The sequence below is a fragment of the Dermochelys coriacea genome, chromosome 1, assembly GCF_009764565.3.
Source record: "Dermochelys coriacea isolate rDerCor1 chromosome 1, rDerCor1.pri.v4, whole genome shotgun sequence".
NCBI classification, from domain to species: Eukaryota; Metazoa; Chordata; order Testudines; family Dermochelyidae; genus Dermochelys; species Dermochelys coriacea.
This window is the reverse complement of record NC_050068.2, coordinates 35,211,070-35,227,424: the sequence shown is the minus strand read 5'-3', so window position 1 is coordinate 35,227,424 and position 16,355 is coordinate 35,211,070. Positions and strand designations below refer to the sequence as shown.

The 16,355-nt window shown below is 40.3% G+C and overlaps 1 protein-coding gene across 1 annotated transcript in view; it reads left to right on the top strand.

Annotated features, from left to right (window-relative positions):
* The window catches only part of GUCY1A2 (guanylate cyclase 1 soluble subunit alpha 2), a 302,125-nt gene extending 287,015 nt beyond the window's left edge, over positions 1-15,110 (top strand). Inside the window, exon 8 of the mRNA XM_038422765.2 lies at positions 9,585-15,110. Coding sequence (XP_038278693.1) covers positions 9,585-9,792 — 208 coding nt within the window. The 3' untranslated portion in view covers positions 9,793-15,110. The remainder of the gene's footprint in view (positions 1-9,584) is intronic.
* Positions 15,111-16,355: the final 1,245 nt, after the last annotated feature.

The following is a 16,355-nucleotide window of genomic DNA, read 5'->3' as shown; positions in this document are numbered from 1 at the left end:
ATGTATCCATTCTGGACATTACAAAAGAAAATTAGCATCCTCATCAGTTGTACTTTAGAAATACTTCTGACTGGGTAATGATCTGTCACTTGAATTCACATTGGAACAAAGGACGTGCCATGTCGTATCAGACCAGTCATCCATGTAGTACAGTATCCTGTCTGTCAGTGACGAATACCAGATGCTACAGAGGAAGGTATAAGAAATGAGGAGTGGACAGTTTGAGAACAGACTGCTCACAGAGGAAGCTTTATTTATAATCACATCAGCTAGCAGCTGAATATGTGCATGTTTACATACATGTGTATATTGATCCTATAAAATGTACAGAATGATCCATTTATCTAGCTAATGGAATACAAAAAAAAGCGCCACATTAAAAGAACATTATTAAGGTTTCAGAGTCAAGCACTCAAAAGTTAGGAAATGCCAGAATTAAGGTTGGGATGTTTAGATGCACAGCACAAACCTCTAGCAATTGAGCTGATTGAGCAACTGGTAACAGCAGTAGGTTTTTACCCTCCAGATGCAACCTCTAACTCCTTTTTGCGCATTCAGGCCTCGGGCTTTTGAAAACCCCACTAGGCATCTAATTCCCATTGGTTTCAGTGGGAGTTGTGCAACTAGGAATTTTTGAAATACCTGTTGGGTGGCTATCTGCATCACTAGATGTCTAGACACCATCAGCTCAGGATTAAACAAAGACTGAACGGCTAGCCAACTACAAAAGCAGTTTCTCCTCCCTTGGTGTTCACAGCTCAACTGCTAGAAGAGGGCCTCATCCTCCCTAACTGAACTAACCGCGTTATCCCTAGCCTGATCCTTGCTTGCATTAATACCTGCCTCTGGAAATTTCCACTACATGCATCCGACGAAGTGGGTATTCACCCATGAAAGCCTATGCTCCAATATGTCTGTTAGTTTATAAGGTGCCACAGGACTCTTTGCCGCTTTTACAGATCCAGACTAACACGGCTACCCTTTTGATATAGATGTCTAAGTATCTTTAAAACTCTGGGCCTTGGGTACTTTTGAAAACTTTACCCCAGATCAGTTTGATCTGTCACGTTGCTTCCCCTCCACAGAGCTTTGTTAGCTCCCTCTGAATTATTATTATAATTATCCAGGTACTCTATAGCAAGTAATGAAACCCTCTGATTTCCTACAGAAGGAAGATCTACACATGGGGAATAGTTACTGAGAGAAACAGATTAAGCAGACTCAAAAGGATGACTCATCAGCAGTTGTATTTTTCTATCAACCTGACTTCTAAATCGGAATGTTGTACACACTAACTGAAAGCAGCAAATGTTGAGGCTGAGACCTTTCTGCCTCAGTTTCCAATTGCTTACCCAAGACCACAGGAGGAGTTAGTGTCCCAGCAAAAGTCATGTGCTTGGCTATCCACGCCATGCATCTCAACTAATGCACTAATCATGCACTAATTAACTGGGAAAAGAAATGGTGGCAGTAGCTTTGCATTCAAATAGTTGTAGATGAAACCACATTAATGGATCTTTAAGGATTCACTGCTGAAGATGTACCTAAACTTCCTGCCAAATAGCCTTTGAAATCTTATTACTCTACCACTATGGCTCTACCTACTGTATAAGAAAATGGATATTTAGAAAAGCTTCAAGGAAGATGCATTTAAAGGTTTCCCTAAAGCCTTGTTTGAGTTGACCCCACCATATGTTCATTTACAAAAAATACTTAGTCTTTCAAATGCTTCCTGTTTCTCATGATGAATAATCAAAAGGAGCAAAGTAATTCTTAAAACATAGTTGTTCTGTTTTCATGCTGATGCCTTTAAATAAAATTGGGGAAGCTAAATTTAGAAAAAATGTTTCCAAGCTGAATAATGTATTCCCAAACACAATGTATTTCTGGGCAATGGCAGCAACGCTTCTAGTAGTTTAGTGACAGCTGCTTTTTTGGGGGGAAGAATTTAAACAGATCAGGAGAATTTCAGATTAGGAGGAGAAACTGCCAAGGATATTAAACTATGAATGAATGTTTGAGGAATTCTGCCTCCACATCAATAGAGGGACCAAGATGAATAATAGAAGATTAGGATTGGAAGAGATGTCAGGAGATCAGCTAATTCAACCCCCTGCTCAAAGCAGGACCAACCCCAACCAAATCATCCCAGCCAGGGCTTTGTCAAGCTGGGTCTTAAAAACCTCTAAGGATGGAGATTCCACCATCTCCCTAGGTAACCCATTCCAGTGCTTCACCATCCTCCTAGTTAAATAGTGTTTCCTAATATCCAACCTAGACCTCCCCCACTGCAACTTGAGACCGTTGTTCCTTGTTCTGTCATCTGCCACCACTGAAAACAGCCTAGCTCCATCCTCTTTGGAACCCCCCTTAAGGTAGTGTAAGGCTGCTATCAAATCCCACCTCACTCTTCTCTTCTGCAGACTAAACAAGACCAGTTCCCTCAGCTACTCCTCGTAAGTCATGTTCCCTAGCCCCCTGATCATTTTCGTTGCCCTCCGCTGGACCTTCTCCAATTTGTCCACATCCTTTCTGTAGTGGGGGGCCCAAAACTGGATGCAATACTCCAGATGTGACCTCACCAGTGCCAAATAGAAGGGAATAATCACTTCCCTCAATCTGCTGGCAATGCTCCTAATAATGCAGCCCAAAATGCTGTTAACCTTCTTGGCAAAGGGTACACTACTGACTCATATCCAGCTTCTCATCCAGTGTAATCCCCAGGTCCTTTTCTGCAGAACTGCTGCTTAGCCAGTCAATCGCCAGCCTGTAATGGTGCATGGGATTCTTCTGTCCTAAGTGCAGGAATCTGCACTTGTCCTTGTTGAACCTCATCAGATTTCGTTTGGCTCAATAGTCCAATTTGTCTAGATCACTCTGGACCCTATCCCTACCTTCCAGCATATCTACCTCTCGCCGCAGCTTAGTGTCATGTCAACTTGCTGAGGGTGCAAACCATCCCATCATCCAGATCATTAATAAAGATGGTGAACAAAACTGGCCCCAGGACCAACCCTTGGGGCACACTGCTTGATTCCAGCTGCCAACTAGACATCGAGCTGTTGATCACTACCCATTGAGCCTGACAATCTATCTAGCTTTCTATCCACCTTACAATCCATTCATCCAATCCATACTTTTTTAACTTGCTGGGAAGAATACTATGGGAGACTATATCAAAAGCTTTGCTAAAAGAATTAGGGACCTGTCCTGAGCAACTCACATGAGCAGTTGTGTGATCAGGTCTAAACATCAATCTGGGTGTTGTATGTACCCAGGTACTTGAGTGGCACCCAGCATCTTCATCTATTAAAATCCTTCTGTAAAAGCATTTTGTACAATAAAAGGGAGAGCAGGGAGAAATGCATTGGGGTATTTTCAGAAGAGTCGGTAAATAGATGTTGCTGAACCACTCAGGTTGTATATCAACCTCAGCCCCGTCAGTATGACACACGCTGGGACTAGAATAGCTTTATGTAGAGTTTAAGCTGCCAGTTAAAGGAATGGTTTGTGCTATCAGACTCTCAGAGCCAGCATTGCGGCTTGGACTCAGTAAAACGCTCAGTGGATATTAGTGGTGCCAGGGTGACTGGTGACTAATCACCTAATCCCGATGCAGCTTTTTGGTAATTTATCCACAACTATGATTCTTGATATACTGCACAGTCCTACATTGTGTGACCTATTTTTATTAACCTCTTGCTCTTGGAGATTGTCCAAATGTCCTTTATTTGGATAACATTCCAACTCCCAAGACACTGTGGCAGGAAATATTCTTCTGCACCACACTCTAGTGAAAATCCTTTTAAATTGCAGTTTATGCCACTTATTCTACTTTTACATTCTAAAAAAGATTCCTTTACCCAACTGGGGTTAGTAACAAAACTATTAGAATGATATTAACAGTGATTTAGTTGGGGATTGGTCCTGCTTTGAGCAGGGAGTTGGACTAGATGACCTCCTGAGGTTCCTTCCAACCCTGATATTCTATGATTCTATGAACACCTGTGGGCTGCAAAATAGCACAACTGTAGAATTCAAATTAAAAAAGAAGTTAGAAACCACATCTCAGCTATGCTGCTTTCTTCAGATGTCACCAAAGTGTCATCCCTGCTACTCATTCTCTCTTTGTATCTCATCCACTTCCCACGCTGAGGTGGGGGTCCATGGGTCAAACATTGCTTCTGACTTTCTTTTTCATGTGTGTACATTAAAGGAGGAGTTCTTGGCTTAATTTTCAGAACCTGAAGCAATGTCTTATCTAAGCAACAGTTCAGTGCATGACTCTTCTCTCACTGATTTAGGCCATTACGTAAAGGAATAAGGAAATAGTTGCATTTTCTGAGGCCAGGGGCCAGATCTTAAACTCTGGTTAAGTCACTTTTGTGCTCCTCCATCAGCACAGAGGATCCTGAAAGCTGTCTCAGCTAAGTGACTGAGAAGTCCTGAATTCTCAAATAGGGCAAAGGCATTTAGCTGCCTTATCCACCCACCTCCACTTTGGCACAGTGGGTTTTATAGGGCAGAGTTGAAATGTAGCGTGCCCTGGTAGTCCTGGGTTGGTAGAACATTCCCTAGGGGACACTTCCACTTGGTATTAAATTACAATAGTTTTGTGGCTCCTTTAGCTTCTGCTGGAGACCAGTGTCTATCCTCAGGATCAGGAGAGGAGTAATGGTGGCTTAGAGGGTCTAGTTTTATTCTTTTTTTAAAGAAACCAATGAGTTTCAAACTGGTGAGGCTAATTCTTACACTTTTTAACTCCCTCCTATTGGTTCCACTTGCAATTTCCAGCAACTTGCTCCAGCTCATAACTTCTGGAGCTTGAGTTTTCATTTCTTTGCACCTTGTGCCATCATTGACACTCAAAATTGTAATATTTCTCACCCATTTTGCACAGGTGTAAGGCCCAGTCCTGCACATGGGTGTTCATTAACCTAGGTTAAACACAGCATAGTAAGTTGCAAAGATCAAGGCCTAAATGGCAACACAAGATGCAAGATATGTTATACCAATAAAATAAAAACCAGCAGGATCTTATTAAAGGGGAAAAGGCAAAATACCACATTTATTGTGAATACAGAAAGAATCATAGTAAGCAGTTTGTTATAGCTATAACATTCCATTCAATCTCATATTTATTCACATATTCATTCATACACACACACACACACACACGCTCACAGGTTCTGCAAGGTTGTTATCATAGTTACCAGCCTTAGAGTTGCACATGCTAAGCCACTGGCCAGGTGGCCTGGACATGAGGAGGGAGCAGGGCCTTGTCAGATGCTCATCTGACGCTCCTGGAAGTTGGTTTGCAGAATCAGGCCCAAAAGTTCTCACTTTCTAGAGTCCATTTTTATAGGAATTTCTTCCTATGACAGTCTATGGGAATTGCTTCATTATGCTGCTGCTGAATCAATCGGCAGATGGCACATTCCTGACGGCTCCGTGCTGCCAGATGTTATCTTGTTCTTTGGTTCTCCCATTCTTGAGGCTGTTGGGTGGATTCCAGTCTGCCCTCCGGGGGTCCTCTGGTTATTTCCACTTGACGCCTTCTTTAGCCAATGGACACTGGATTCTTAGGCTGGCACCTCCCTGATCATTCAGTTATTATCCACACCAAGCATCCATCCACATACATCCTCTATCTCTATTTTAATCACAATTGTTAACAAAGCGAGATGAATACAACAAAAGGGCGGGGAGTCTCTGGGTGCTGTTTCTGTTGTTACAGAGTATTGCTTTGAGTCTCTCTCTGTGTGAGTAGTTGTTGTTACAAAGAATTGCTTTAGGAACAGACTCTGTCTTAGAATGTACTAACACAATTAGTAGCTTACAAGTTTCACACATAGAGGGAGAAAAACCAAAAATCAAGAGACCTCTTAATTAGTAATACCCTGGAATTTAAACTATGGGGAATCAAACTATTTGTGATTTTAATACAGAACTACTTTAATATGATCCAACAGATATACCACTATTGATTTTCTCCCAGCAGGAGATAAGAAGTAACAGTGATGATTTTATTAAAATCTGCCCTCCCTTACCGAGCTTCAGCTCAAATCTTCTCATTTCTACATTAATATTTTAAAAGAACCATTTTTTTTAATTTAAAACCACAAATGAAAGGTCATTGGGACTACACAACTCACCCATAAAGTTAAAATGACTCCAAGGCAGGAAGCCCTTGACTTCAACAAAGCCAAGTGCTTTTCAGTGAATATACAGAATTCAGCAAAGATTGAGCAGAAGGAGCTTGCAGATTTCACTCTGAGAATATTCCAAGAGCTGCTACTGCTTGCAGAAATCTGGGCGGGAAATCTGTGGGCCAGAGAAAAGTTCCTGCAATCTATTAAACTAGATTTAAAGCTAGGAACACTTACTGCAAGCATTGCTGAAATTAAAGGAGAAAGTCTCCTCTGTAGAGGCCAGCACAGGCTTTCAAGCAATTCAGAAAAGATTAAAGTATTTTGATCATAGAAAGGAAGACGTAGAAAACAGATCATGACACGCAAACCACAGGATAACAAGCACCATAGAAGAGGCTGAAGGCAAAAACATGATTAGATTTGTAACCAGCCTGATTCTAAAGCAATGGAAGGAAAATGCACCTCGGATGCACATAGGAAGTAGTTAGAGCAGAGATCCATCCTTCAGACAAAATCCAAACAAGGGGCAGCTTGTGTGCCATGATAAAAGACATTCTGGGATTTCAGGACAAGGGGAAAGTTTTTAGAATGTGCTGGGAAGCCTGGAAAATTCACCTGGAGCAGTATTCCTTTTACATCTTCCCATGACTAAGTTTTGGGAACAATAAGAGAAGGGAATATAGAACCTGTTCCAAAGCCCACTGGAGCCAATGGGATTCTTTCAGTTGACTTCAGTGGGCTTTGGATAAGGCTTTCAGAGAGATAATAAATATCCTGGCAGGGAAAGGGGCACAAGCTGCTTTCTTATTTCTAAGAATTCACCATGACTCCAATGTAATGTTCTTCAAAACCCTGCAAGAGGCTGAATTCCACTTTCTTCACTGTCTTTGTTGGCTTGAAAATAACAGGAAGATGATTTATAGAACAAGTCTGAGCTGTTGTGATGATGGTGGTTGTTAAAGTTCTTCCTCGGGGTTACCTACTACTCTCTCTCTTCCCACTCAGTCTTGGGGCAGGGGATAGGAGGAGTGCTAGACTTCTTTATTTTTCTGGGACTATATCTTCTATATCAATAACTTATTTGAGAAAAGACATTTGACAAAGGGGCCACAAGGCTTGCAGTTCTGGCCAGCTGAGGATTTCTGTGCTATGGGAGGAAACCTCAGATGACAAAAAGCCAGTATAGGCACGTCTTTACCATTGCCCCTTCTTGCCTGGGGCATAGTGGCCATAGCTACAGAAAAGTAGATTACTCCTGGGGGAATTCTGTGCCATTGCGCAATGCAGAATTTTGCAGAAATTAATGTGCATGCAGAATTTCCTTTTCTACCCACAGAAATGGGCTGCAGAGATGTTGGCCGGCACTATGGGCAGAGCTCAGCTCACAAACAGAAAATATTAAACGTCTTTAGTTTAGAGAAACAACTCAAATTGTTTCTTTTATTGCCAGCTCAGTGGTGTGACTTCTACTATTGCAGTCACAGGGTTACTTTTACATACCTTAATCAACCCCATGATTGAGACCTAGCAAAATAAGCACAATTATTTACCATGACTATTTTATTATTAAAGAAAGGGGAGAAATTAAAGAAAACACAAATTATAAACTGATTACTTCTGTTACAATTTCTTCTGTATGCTTCTCTTTGGAGTGCTTTTAGCAGAGATTACACCTTTAAGAATGGACCAGCCTTTCATGGGGTACTTTTCTCTTGGTAAGTTGAGACCAAGATCTGATTCCCACAAATTATTTTGTAGCCAATCTTAGATATAGATGGGCAAAATAATTTCATTTGCAATTTCCTTTTGGTCTTAATAATAAGACAGTTTATAGATAGGCAAAGTAAGCACTCTCACCAATCTATATTGAAGTTTTGGGGAACTTTTCCTTGGATGGTTTCTTCTTGTGTCTTCTCTGTTCTTGTTGTCTGTGTAGTAGCTTTCTTGTAGAAATGGATGGGATGAATTGTGAATTGCTTGCTGTTTAAACAGGGTAGCAGAGGGTATATCTGTGTGAGGAGTGGTCACTGCAGGGCTTTTAATACTCTTTTCCTTTTTCATTTCATGCAATTATATAAAAACAGAACTCTTTTGGCTTTGTTTAGATTCCAAGTTGGTTGTCACTCTTTCATTGGCTTCATGCTTTTTAAGGTTGTCTTAGCTGGCACCTTCATCTCCTGACTGTCATCTGTTTAAAGAAAATGAAACATTTCAAATTGCCTGTTATTTTTGTGGCAGGAACATTCCAGATAACCCTTTAAAGTTAAGAGTTTACCTTCTCTTTACTCAATCCATTTTCAGAGCTATTCCTTCAATTTTATTAGAGTTCAACAGGAAATTAAATTCTGTTTTCAGAAAGTCCAAACAATTGTATTATTTATAGAAATTATTTTAGTTCTCAAAACAATCCTTTAAAATTAAATAATTCTTAAAATCTTTAACTTAATAATTGTTAAAGAAGTTGCTGATTTTCAATAACAATTTTGGAGAGATGATTCTTCATCTTCCTGAGTGAGGTAAGGAAGTTGCTTGAGAATTACCAGTAATTACTTAATTTCCCATTAATATAAGTATTCTATACGTAAATGGCATATTACATTAGTAATTAGTTTAGGTTATTAGAATCCATGTTGGTACATAAAAGCTTTTTACCATTTACATAGAAATGACATTAGGAAATTATATTAAGAGTTTTGCATTTAGCTAACATATTTGCAAGTATGCATTTCACCAAAGTGTTTGCCATGTCAACATTTATGAAATAAAGAGTAGGTTTAAAGTATTTCCAGTATCTTTTCTCTAAAGTTTTAAAGACCTAAGCAGATAGGTTTTTCTTGCAAAAGCGTGCGGGTTGATAGAGACCCACTTTACCTCTTGACTTATTGCCCTGATAACTCAAATCTTTATTCCTTTTTGCAATCAGTTTTTCCCCCTAAAACATGAATGTTTTACATGGTTTGTTTACTCTTGAGTCAAGGTGCTTAGAGTTAAAATTTTCTGAGTTTGTATAGTACTGAGGGTAATAAACATGGTTTTATGGCTAAGAAGGGGTTATGTTTCTGACATTAGCTTGTCCTTCAGGACAGAAAGCAGAAACCTCCTGCAATTTCTTCAACCAGCATTTTATACCATAACAAACTAAACAGATACAAATATTGTTATATTTTCAAGTATCTTGGCTATAACATAATTGTAGCTATATCTTAATATTCAATGATCTAATATCAAACAAAATAAGTTATAATTTTATTAATATCATTTGGCATCAGTATTGAGGTCTGTCCACACCAGGATTCTGGCTTGTAATTGGTTAATATTCACATAATAATTTAAGCATGTTTCTGACTGGGGGTTGCACAGGAACTATCTTTTAAAAATTTACTCAGACTATCAGGCCATATCATTCTTGATTGCCTCTTTGTTTTTTCCTAGGCTTTTGAAAAAGGAAGAAAACTTTACTTTTATCCCTCGGTCCCGTGAAGAGCTTCCAGACAACTTTCCAAAGGAAATCCCTGGGATCTGTTACTTCCTGGAGGTCACAAGTGATCAGAAGCAGCCAAAGCCCTCCATTTCATCTGCCAGAGTGAGAAAGGTTTCCTACAACATTGGCACCATGTTCCTTCGGGAGACAAGCCTATGAGGCCTGTTGCAGATCAAAGACTAGTCAACAAAGCACAAGCCCAGAACTGGGTCATGAAAGAAAAGTTGGATATTCTTTTTATTTCACTTCCTTTTCCTGGACAAGCAGTAAAAGCTCTATCTAATGTCAGGCAATAATTATTTTAAAAGGTGGGTGACTGCTGTCAGTAAACAAACTGGAAAGAGGGAGAAAAAAATGAAACAAAATACTTCTATTTCCAGAGGAATTATTGGTTGTAAATTTCAATTTGGCCCCTTAAAAAAAAATCTTTGGAGTTGATTTTTGTTTTGAACAAAAGTGGGTGATGGTTGTCTGGGTCATTTGCACCAGCGAAGCAGAATTGAGCATCAGTTCTGATTATGCATTCCTACATTAATGTGTCATTCACCAAGGTAACAATGTTTTTTAACTTTCTGAACAAACATTTCATACATATACTGTAGACTGCTGTTACCTTCCTGGCAAGAGGAATATATAATTCAGCACAATATTGTAGGGATTTTACCTATTTTTATACATATTTCACTTTCTTGACAACTACATTCCATATACTGTAAAATGAGTGAGCTTTTCAGAATAAGCTACTGTATATTTCAGATATTCTCTCTCTCTGTCAAAGCTTATTATTATACAAGTGGCAAGACTTTTGACTTTTTGGGAACAAAAATATTAGGAAAAAAAGAAAAATACATTGGTAAGTCTCTTTACATGGCTTTTATGGTTTAGATGAACATTATCTTGCATATATAATATAAAATGATGTTCAGATGTTCAGTATTTGTCCTACTAGTAACGTGTCCAGTCTCTCCAGAACAATGCCAACAAAGGCTTAAAGATCAATGTCTTGATGGGTAAAACAAAGTTCTGTTGCATACCATGGGCCACCTCTCATACCATCAATTTTATGTAGAAGTCCTTATGATGAATGATATAGCCTATTGAAAGCAGTCTCCAGCATATATGAGAAGCACTTTGGGAGGTATTTCCAAAGCAGCTCAATCACCGGAATACAGGTTCTACTGACATTTAATGGGACTTGTGTTCTTAAATCGCTTAGGAGCTTTTGAAAATCATGTCCTTTATTAGCAATGTTACGCTGGAAGTTTCATCTGCTGCTGGCTTGGCTGAAATGTTGCTGCTTTTTCTAGTGCAGAATAGACTAAAAGACATAAACATTTTAAAAACGAAAATGCTTACCTATAGTATAATGCAAATGACTGTTCAAAATTTAGATTAATCAAGATCAGTAAAAAATAAAGAGCCAGATTCTCATCTATTGAAAATTTATGCAACTCTGTTGTCTTCAGTGGAGCTATACCCATTTACATCAGGGGAGATCTGGCTCCAAATGGTCATGTCTTCAGACAGACTTTATATTTTCTGATTTCATCCTTTCCATTGGGTTTCCTTTTCAATTAGCACTAGCTGTAGACCTGCCTCTGCAAGCCTACCCACAGTAGGGTTCTATTCTTACAGACCAGTGCTGTTCTATTCTTAGAGAAAACAGTTTTTTAGCTAATGTTTATACAGTGCTTTTGAAGATGTATAGCTCTGATCGAAAACCCATTGAAATTTAAAAAAAAAAATCTCAGTTTTACCAGCAGCTGCTGGGTGCTGAGCAATTTTCAAAATCAGACCACTTATTTTGCCCAACTATTGGTGTAAGGCCCTAATTTGAGCACTTTAAAAAAAAACAACTTGGCCCTGGGTAAAATTATCCCTGCACTTTGTGCTATGGAGAGGATAAAAGGAGTCGGAAACTCACTCCTTTGACTGACGTTCTGTGGCAATGGTGGGGGATCAGTCAGCACAGCCTCGCCTCCAATCATAGAATCTGTTTCATGACAACTCTGCATGTTTGCGGATACTTAGATTCTGGGAAACGTGGTGGGGTGGGGAAGGGCCAACTCCAACCCAAAGGGATTTCCTCATGTAAGAGAAATCTGATCCTGTCACAATCGTGTCCTTCTACCATGAGGGAGAGGGGACCTGAGCACTGAGAATAGCTTTAATGTGAGTGCCCCAAGCATCCATCTGCTAGTTTCTCCCATAGATCTCAGAGCATCCCTGGAGCTAGAGGTCTCTATCTCCTGACTGCTATGCAGTGGAGCAAATGCAGCTCCTTCTCCACCATCCAAAGGCTGACCTAATGAAAACTCTTTGGACTTGAGATTGCAGCATTTCCAGCCTGACTGCAGACCTCTTCTAGCTTTCTGCAAAAGAGGACATGTTTTGGCCTTAACCATTAGTTTACACATGTACAGTATGTAAAGTGCATTTTTCATGCCGTGAAAACAAGTGGTGTGGACTAAAATCACAGATGGTGAAATGGTCCAATTTATCTACCCCACCTCCATCCCAGCACAACTGTGGTGTTGCTTCCTAATTTATCAGTGTGCAAACTATTAGAACAGCTAGTAATATACATATATTGGACATCTATATTTCTAACCTGTGAAATTTGAGACCTTGCTGACACATCTTTACTGTGCAATAGTTTGATCTGAAGATAACACCCTCTCCTGTCCCCACTGTTTCCTCTGATCAACCACCCACCCCGTCAATAGCTCATTTCATCATGGTAATTCTATGGAAAAGCTTTGTGGGTAGGCAGATGTGACAGGCATTCTAATTCCTTTGGAAAATGGCATGCAGAAGGTAAATGATACCTTGAAGAAACCTGTTGCAGGGTGTCCTTCCAAGCAGCTAATTTATAGTAGAAGTGAATTTATAATCCTAGAGATCAGTGTAAAAACTAAAAATTGTTGTCAGCATCACCATGGAGATAATGGCAGTGTTTGCAAATAAATCTGCTGCTCCCAAAATCCGAATGGATTCACACTAAGAATATACAATCTCTGCATGTATAAAGATGACACATCCAAAGCATCAGCAATGATGCAAAGTACTGTGTTATTTGCTTGTGTTATGACAAGTAAAGTTGATCAAAAACTGCCTTCCCTAGAGAGTAATTTCCCTACCACAGAGTGAGAGAAAAGTGTGGAAAATTTCTCTGTGTTGTTCAATTTATGATTCGTTCCTGCTGTAATACTGCTAGCTAGCTTTTAATTCATTTTTGTGATGACTCTGTAAAGTCTTAGCCAGGAACTCAGCAGGATGTTAGTAAGACACCAGACTCTGTCAGTGAAGGTCACTTTTGGTGGAAAAGAAACCTTTCAGTGTGTGGCTTTCATCTTTCTGGGGATGTTTTTGCCTATGGGAGTGGGTCTTTGGGTTCCCTGGCTGATTTTGTGAGGGCTAGGTGGCATAGAGGTGGACTTGTGGGGAGTGCTGAAAAGTGTGCAGAAACCAGATACAGGTTTTGGGAACCTCCCTTTCACCCAGACATAAAGGCTCTTTGTATGGCCATGGTCTAGAAATTGCACAAGAACATATTTGCCTAATTGTAGGCAACAGCATCTGCTGTTTCATAGCTTCCATAAGGATAAAATCTGCCTTCTCTGATGGTGCTGAATACAGAGGAACCAGTGTTTACTCTTGTGTACAGGACAAAGGGAAGGATGCAATGAACCCAGCCAATGGCTCATCAACCTGTGTATGCCATAGACTTGTGCTCTCAGGCCCTCCCACTGCTCCAGCGCAGAGGACTTTGTTGTAAATCCATTGTCTCCACCCCAATCAGACGCGCTAGTTGACTCCTCTCATGACAGGGAACACAACAGCCACAAGGACTACACCAGTTGTGAGGCTGCAGTGTGAACCACAGGTCAGTGTAGCCTAAGAGGAAGGATTCCTTCCTCCTGCTGAATTTCCCCAGCATACATGCTGTTAGTCACATTGTGGATAAGGTTCAGGAACTGACCCAATGAGCAAGGAAAAAATAGTGGAAGTGAAGTTAGAGTGATGGCAAAAGTTAAGTCCAAATCTCTCTAGTGATATCTGCCATACAAAGCCACAGGCTTTGACATGAGACACTTACTGCTATACCAGGACACTAGAAGTATGGTTGTCCTGCAGGATCCCAGGGCCTTTGACTTGTGCAATTCCCGAGAGCCTGCCCATACTAACTATGTTTGCTGCTCTGGGTTTACTGCTCATTCCCACATCTGATTGCTGAGCTGAGTGTTTGTTTGGAAAGGCATATTAAAGACTGGCAATTTGCCTCTACAAACAAAACGCAAAGCTTTTAAAACCTATAAAACCTTTGATGGGAATTGTCTATTCAGAAGAAGAAAGAAGAAGAATTGTCTATTCAGAAGAAGAAATCCACAAAGTTGACTGGGTAGCAGGTCCTCATGCAGTACTACCACACTTACTGTGTGCATGGGACATGTCAGGATACTATAGTACCCAAACCATGCCACCTGCCATGACCTGCACGTTTATAAATTGGACGTGCAGTTTGTCTCCATTTTTCAAAAACTTGCATAATGTGTTGTCTCCATTTAACACACACATACTCACATGAGATGATGCTGCAGGTGTGATTAGAGTGACATGCTTCAATTCCCATGTTATTTTAGTCAGCAGACATTGCAATATCATGCAATGTCCTGTACATTTGGGACTTGTTACACTCTGTTAACCATTTTAACTTTGTAGATTTTTTTCCTCTGAACAGACAGTTCCCCTGGCATATTTAAATGTATAAAAGCTATGTTGACTTGCACATGGATATGAAAACAGTGCAAATTTTCAGTGCATGTGTCTTCTTGTATAACTGCTGCTGTGCTCTGAAATTTTTCAGACTACTACATTTACTCTGTTATCCAACGGAAGCACTAAAAACTGCTAGTGCCTCCCCTCTTCCAAACGAGATCTATTACCTGACTTCTGCTGAATGCTCAATTCCTGCTGAAAAACATTGAATTCATGCTCCAATATAATCTCATCACTCAGAGCTTTGCGTTGCTCTTGTGATGCTCTTCTGCAAAGATTTCAACTTGAAATAGCTCAGAGGAAGAAGCAGCAAATTAGCAGCAAAACACACAATATATAAGGGCTTGTCAAACTTTAGGAACAAAGTGGCCCATTTTCACAGAGATGCATAAGGAGAACACATGCAGCTCATACATAACACCATAACTCAGATTAATGCTCACACAGGATCACTTATCCCATGCTCCCATTGGGAACTCTCTGCCAAGCATAGGTAGGGCTGTTTTAGCTCCTGTTGGTGCCAATAACAAAACCACTACTGGGATGGCATGCTTGGTAGTCTCTTTTCTAGAGAATCTCAGGACTGCAGTATAACATATGCGGATGATGCAAAGCTGGGAGGTATTGCCAATTTAGAGACGGACCGGGATATCATACAGGAGGATCTGGATGACCTTGTAAACTGGAGTAATAGTAATAGGATGAAACTTAACTGTGAGAAGTGTAAGGTTATGCATTTGGGGATTAATAACAAGAATTTTAGTTATAAGCTGGGGATTCATCAATTAGAAGTAACGGAGGAGGAGAAGGACCATGGAGTATTGGTTGACCACAGGCTGACTATGAGCCACCAGTGTGATATGGCTATGAAAAAAGCTAATGTGGTCTTGGGCTGCATCAGGCAAGGTATTTCCAGTAGAGATAAGGAGGTGTTAGTACCGTTATACAAGGCACTGGTGAGATTTCATCTGGAATACTGTGTGCAGTTCTGGTCTCCCATGTGTAAGAAGGATGAATTCAAACTGGAACAGGTACAGAGAAGGGCTACTAGGATGATCCGAGGAATGGAAAACCTGTCTTATGAAAGGAGACTCAAGGATCTTGGCTTGTTTAGCCTAACCAAAAGAAGGTGGAGGGGTTACTACAGAGAATTCTTTCCTGGGTATCTGGCTGGTGAATCTTGCCCATATGCTCAGGGTTCAGCTGATCACCATATTTGGGGTCGGGAAGGAATTTTCCTCCAGGGTAGATTGGAAGAGGCCCTGGGGGTTTTTCACCTTCCTCTGTAGTATGTGGCACGGATCACTTGCTGGAGGATTCTCTGCATCTTGAAGTCTTTAAACCAAGATTTGAGGACTTTAATAGCTCAAAAAGAAAAGGAGTACTTGTGGCACCTTAGAGACTAACAAATTTATTAGAGCATAAGCTTTCGTGAGCTACAGCTCACTTCATCGGAAATGCATCCGATGAAGTGAGCTGTAGCTCACGAAAGCTTATGCTCTAATAAATTTGTTAGTCTCTAAGGTGCCACAAGTACTCCTTTTCTTTTTGCGAATACAGACTAACACGGCTGCTACTCTGAAACCTTTAATAGCTCAGACATAGATGAGAGGTTTATTGTAGGAGTGGGTGGGTGAGATTCTGTGGCCTGCATTGTGCAGGAGGTCAGACTGGATGATCATAATGGTTCTTTCTGACCTTAATATCTATGAATCTATATGTTGCTGGCCTATGTGTTGCAGAGCTGAGGTGGGGGAAGTTTGCACAGCAACTACCCAACATCTGTCCACTGAAGCCACTGAACTAGTCCCTCACGTTCACCTAAACTAAACATTCAGCCATGTATTTTAAAGATATTTTTAACAATGGTATTAATTGGAATAATTTACTAACAGCACTTCAACAAAAATGTACACACTATTAAACCTCTCATGAATGAAAGA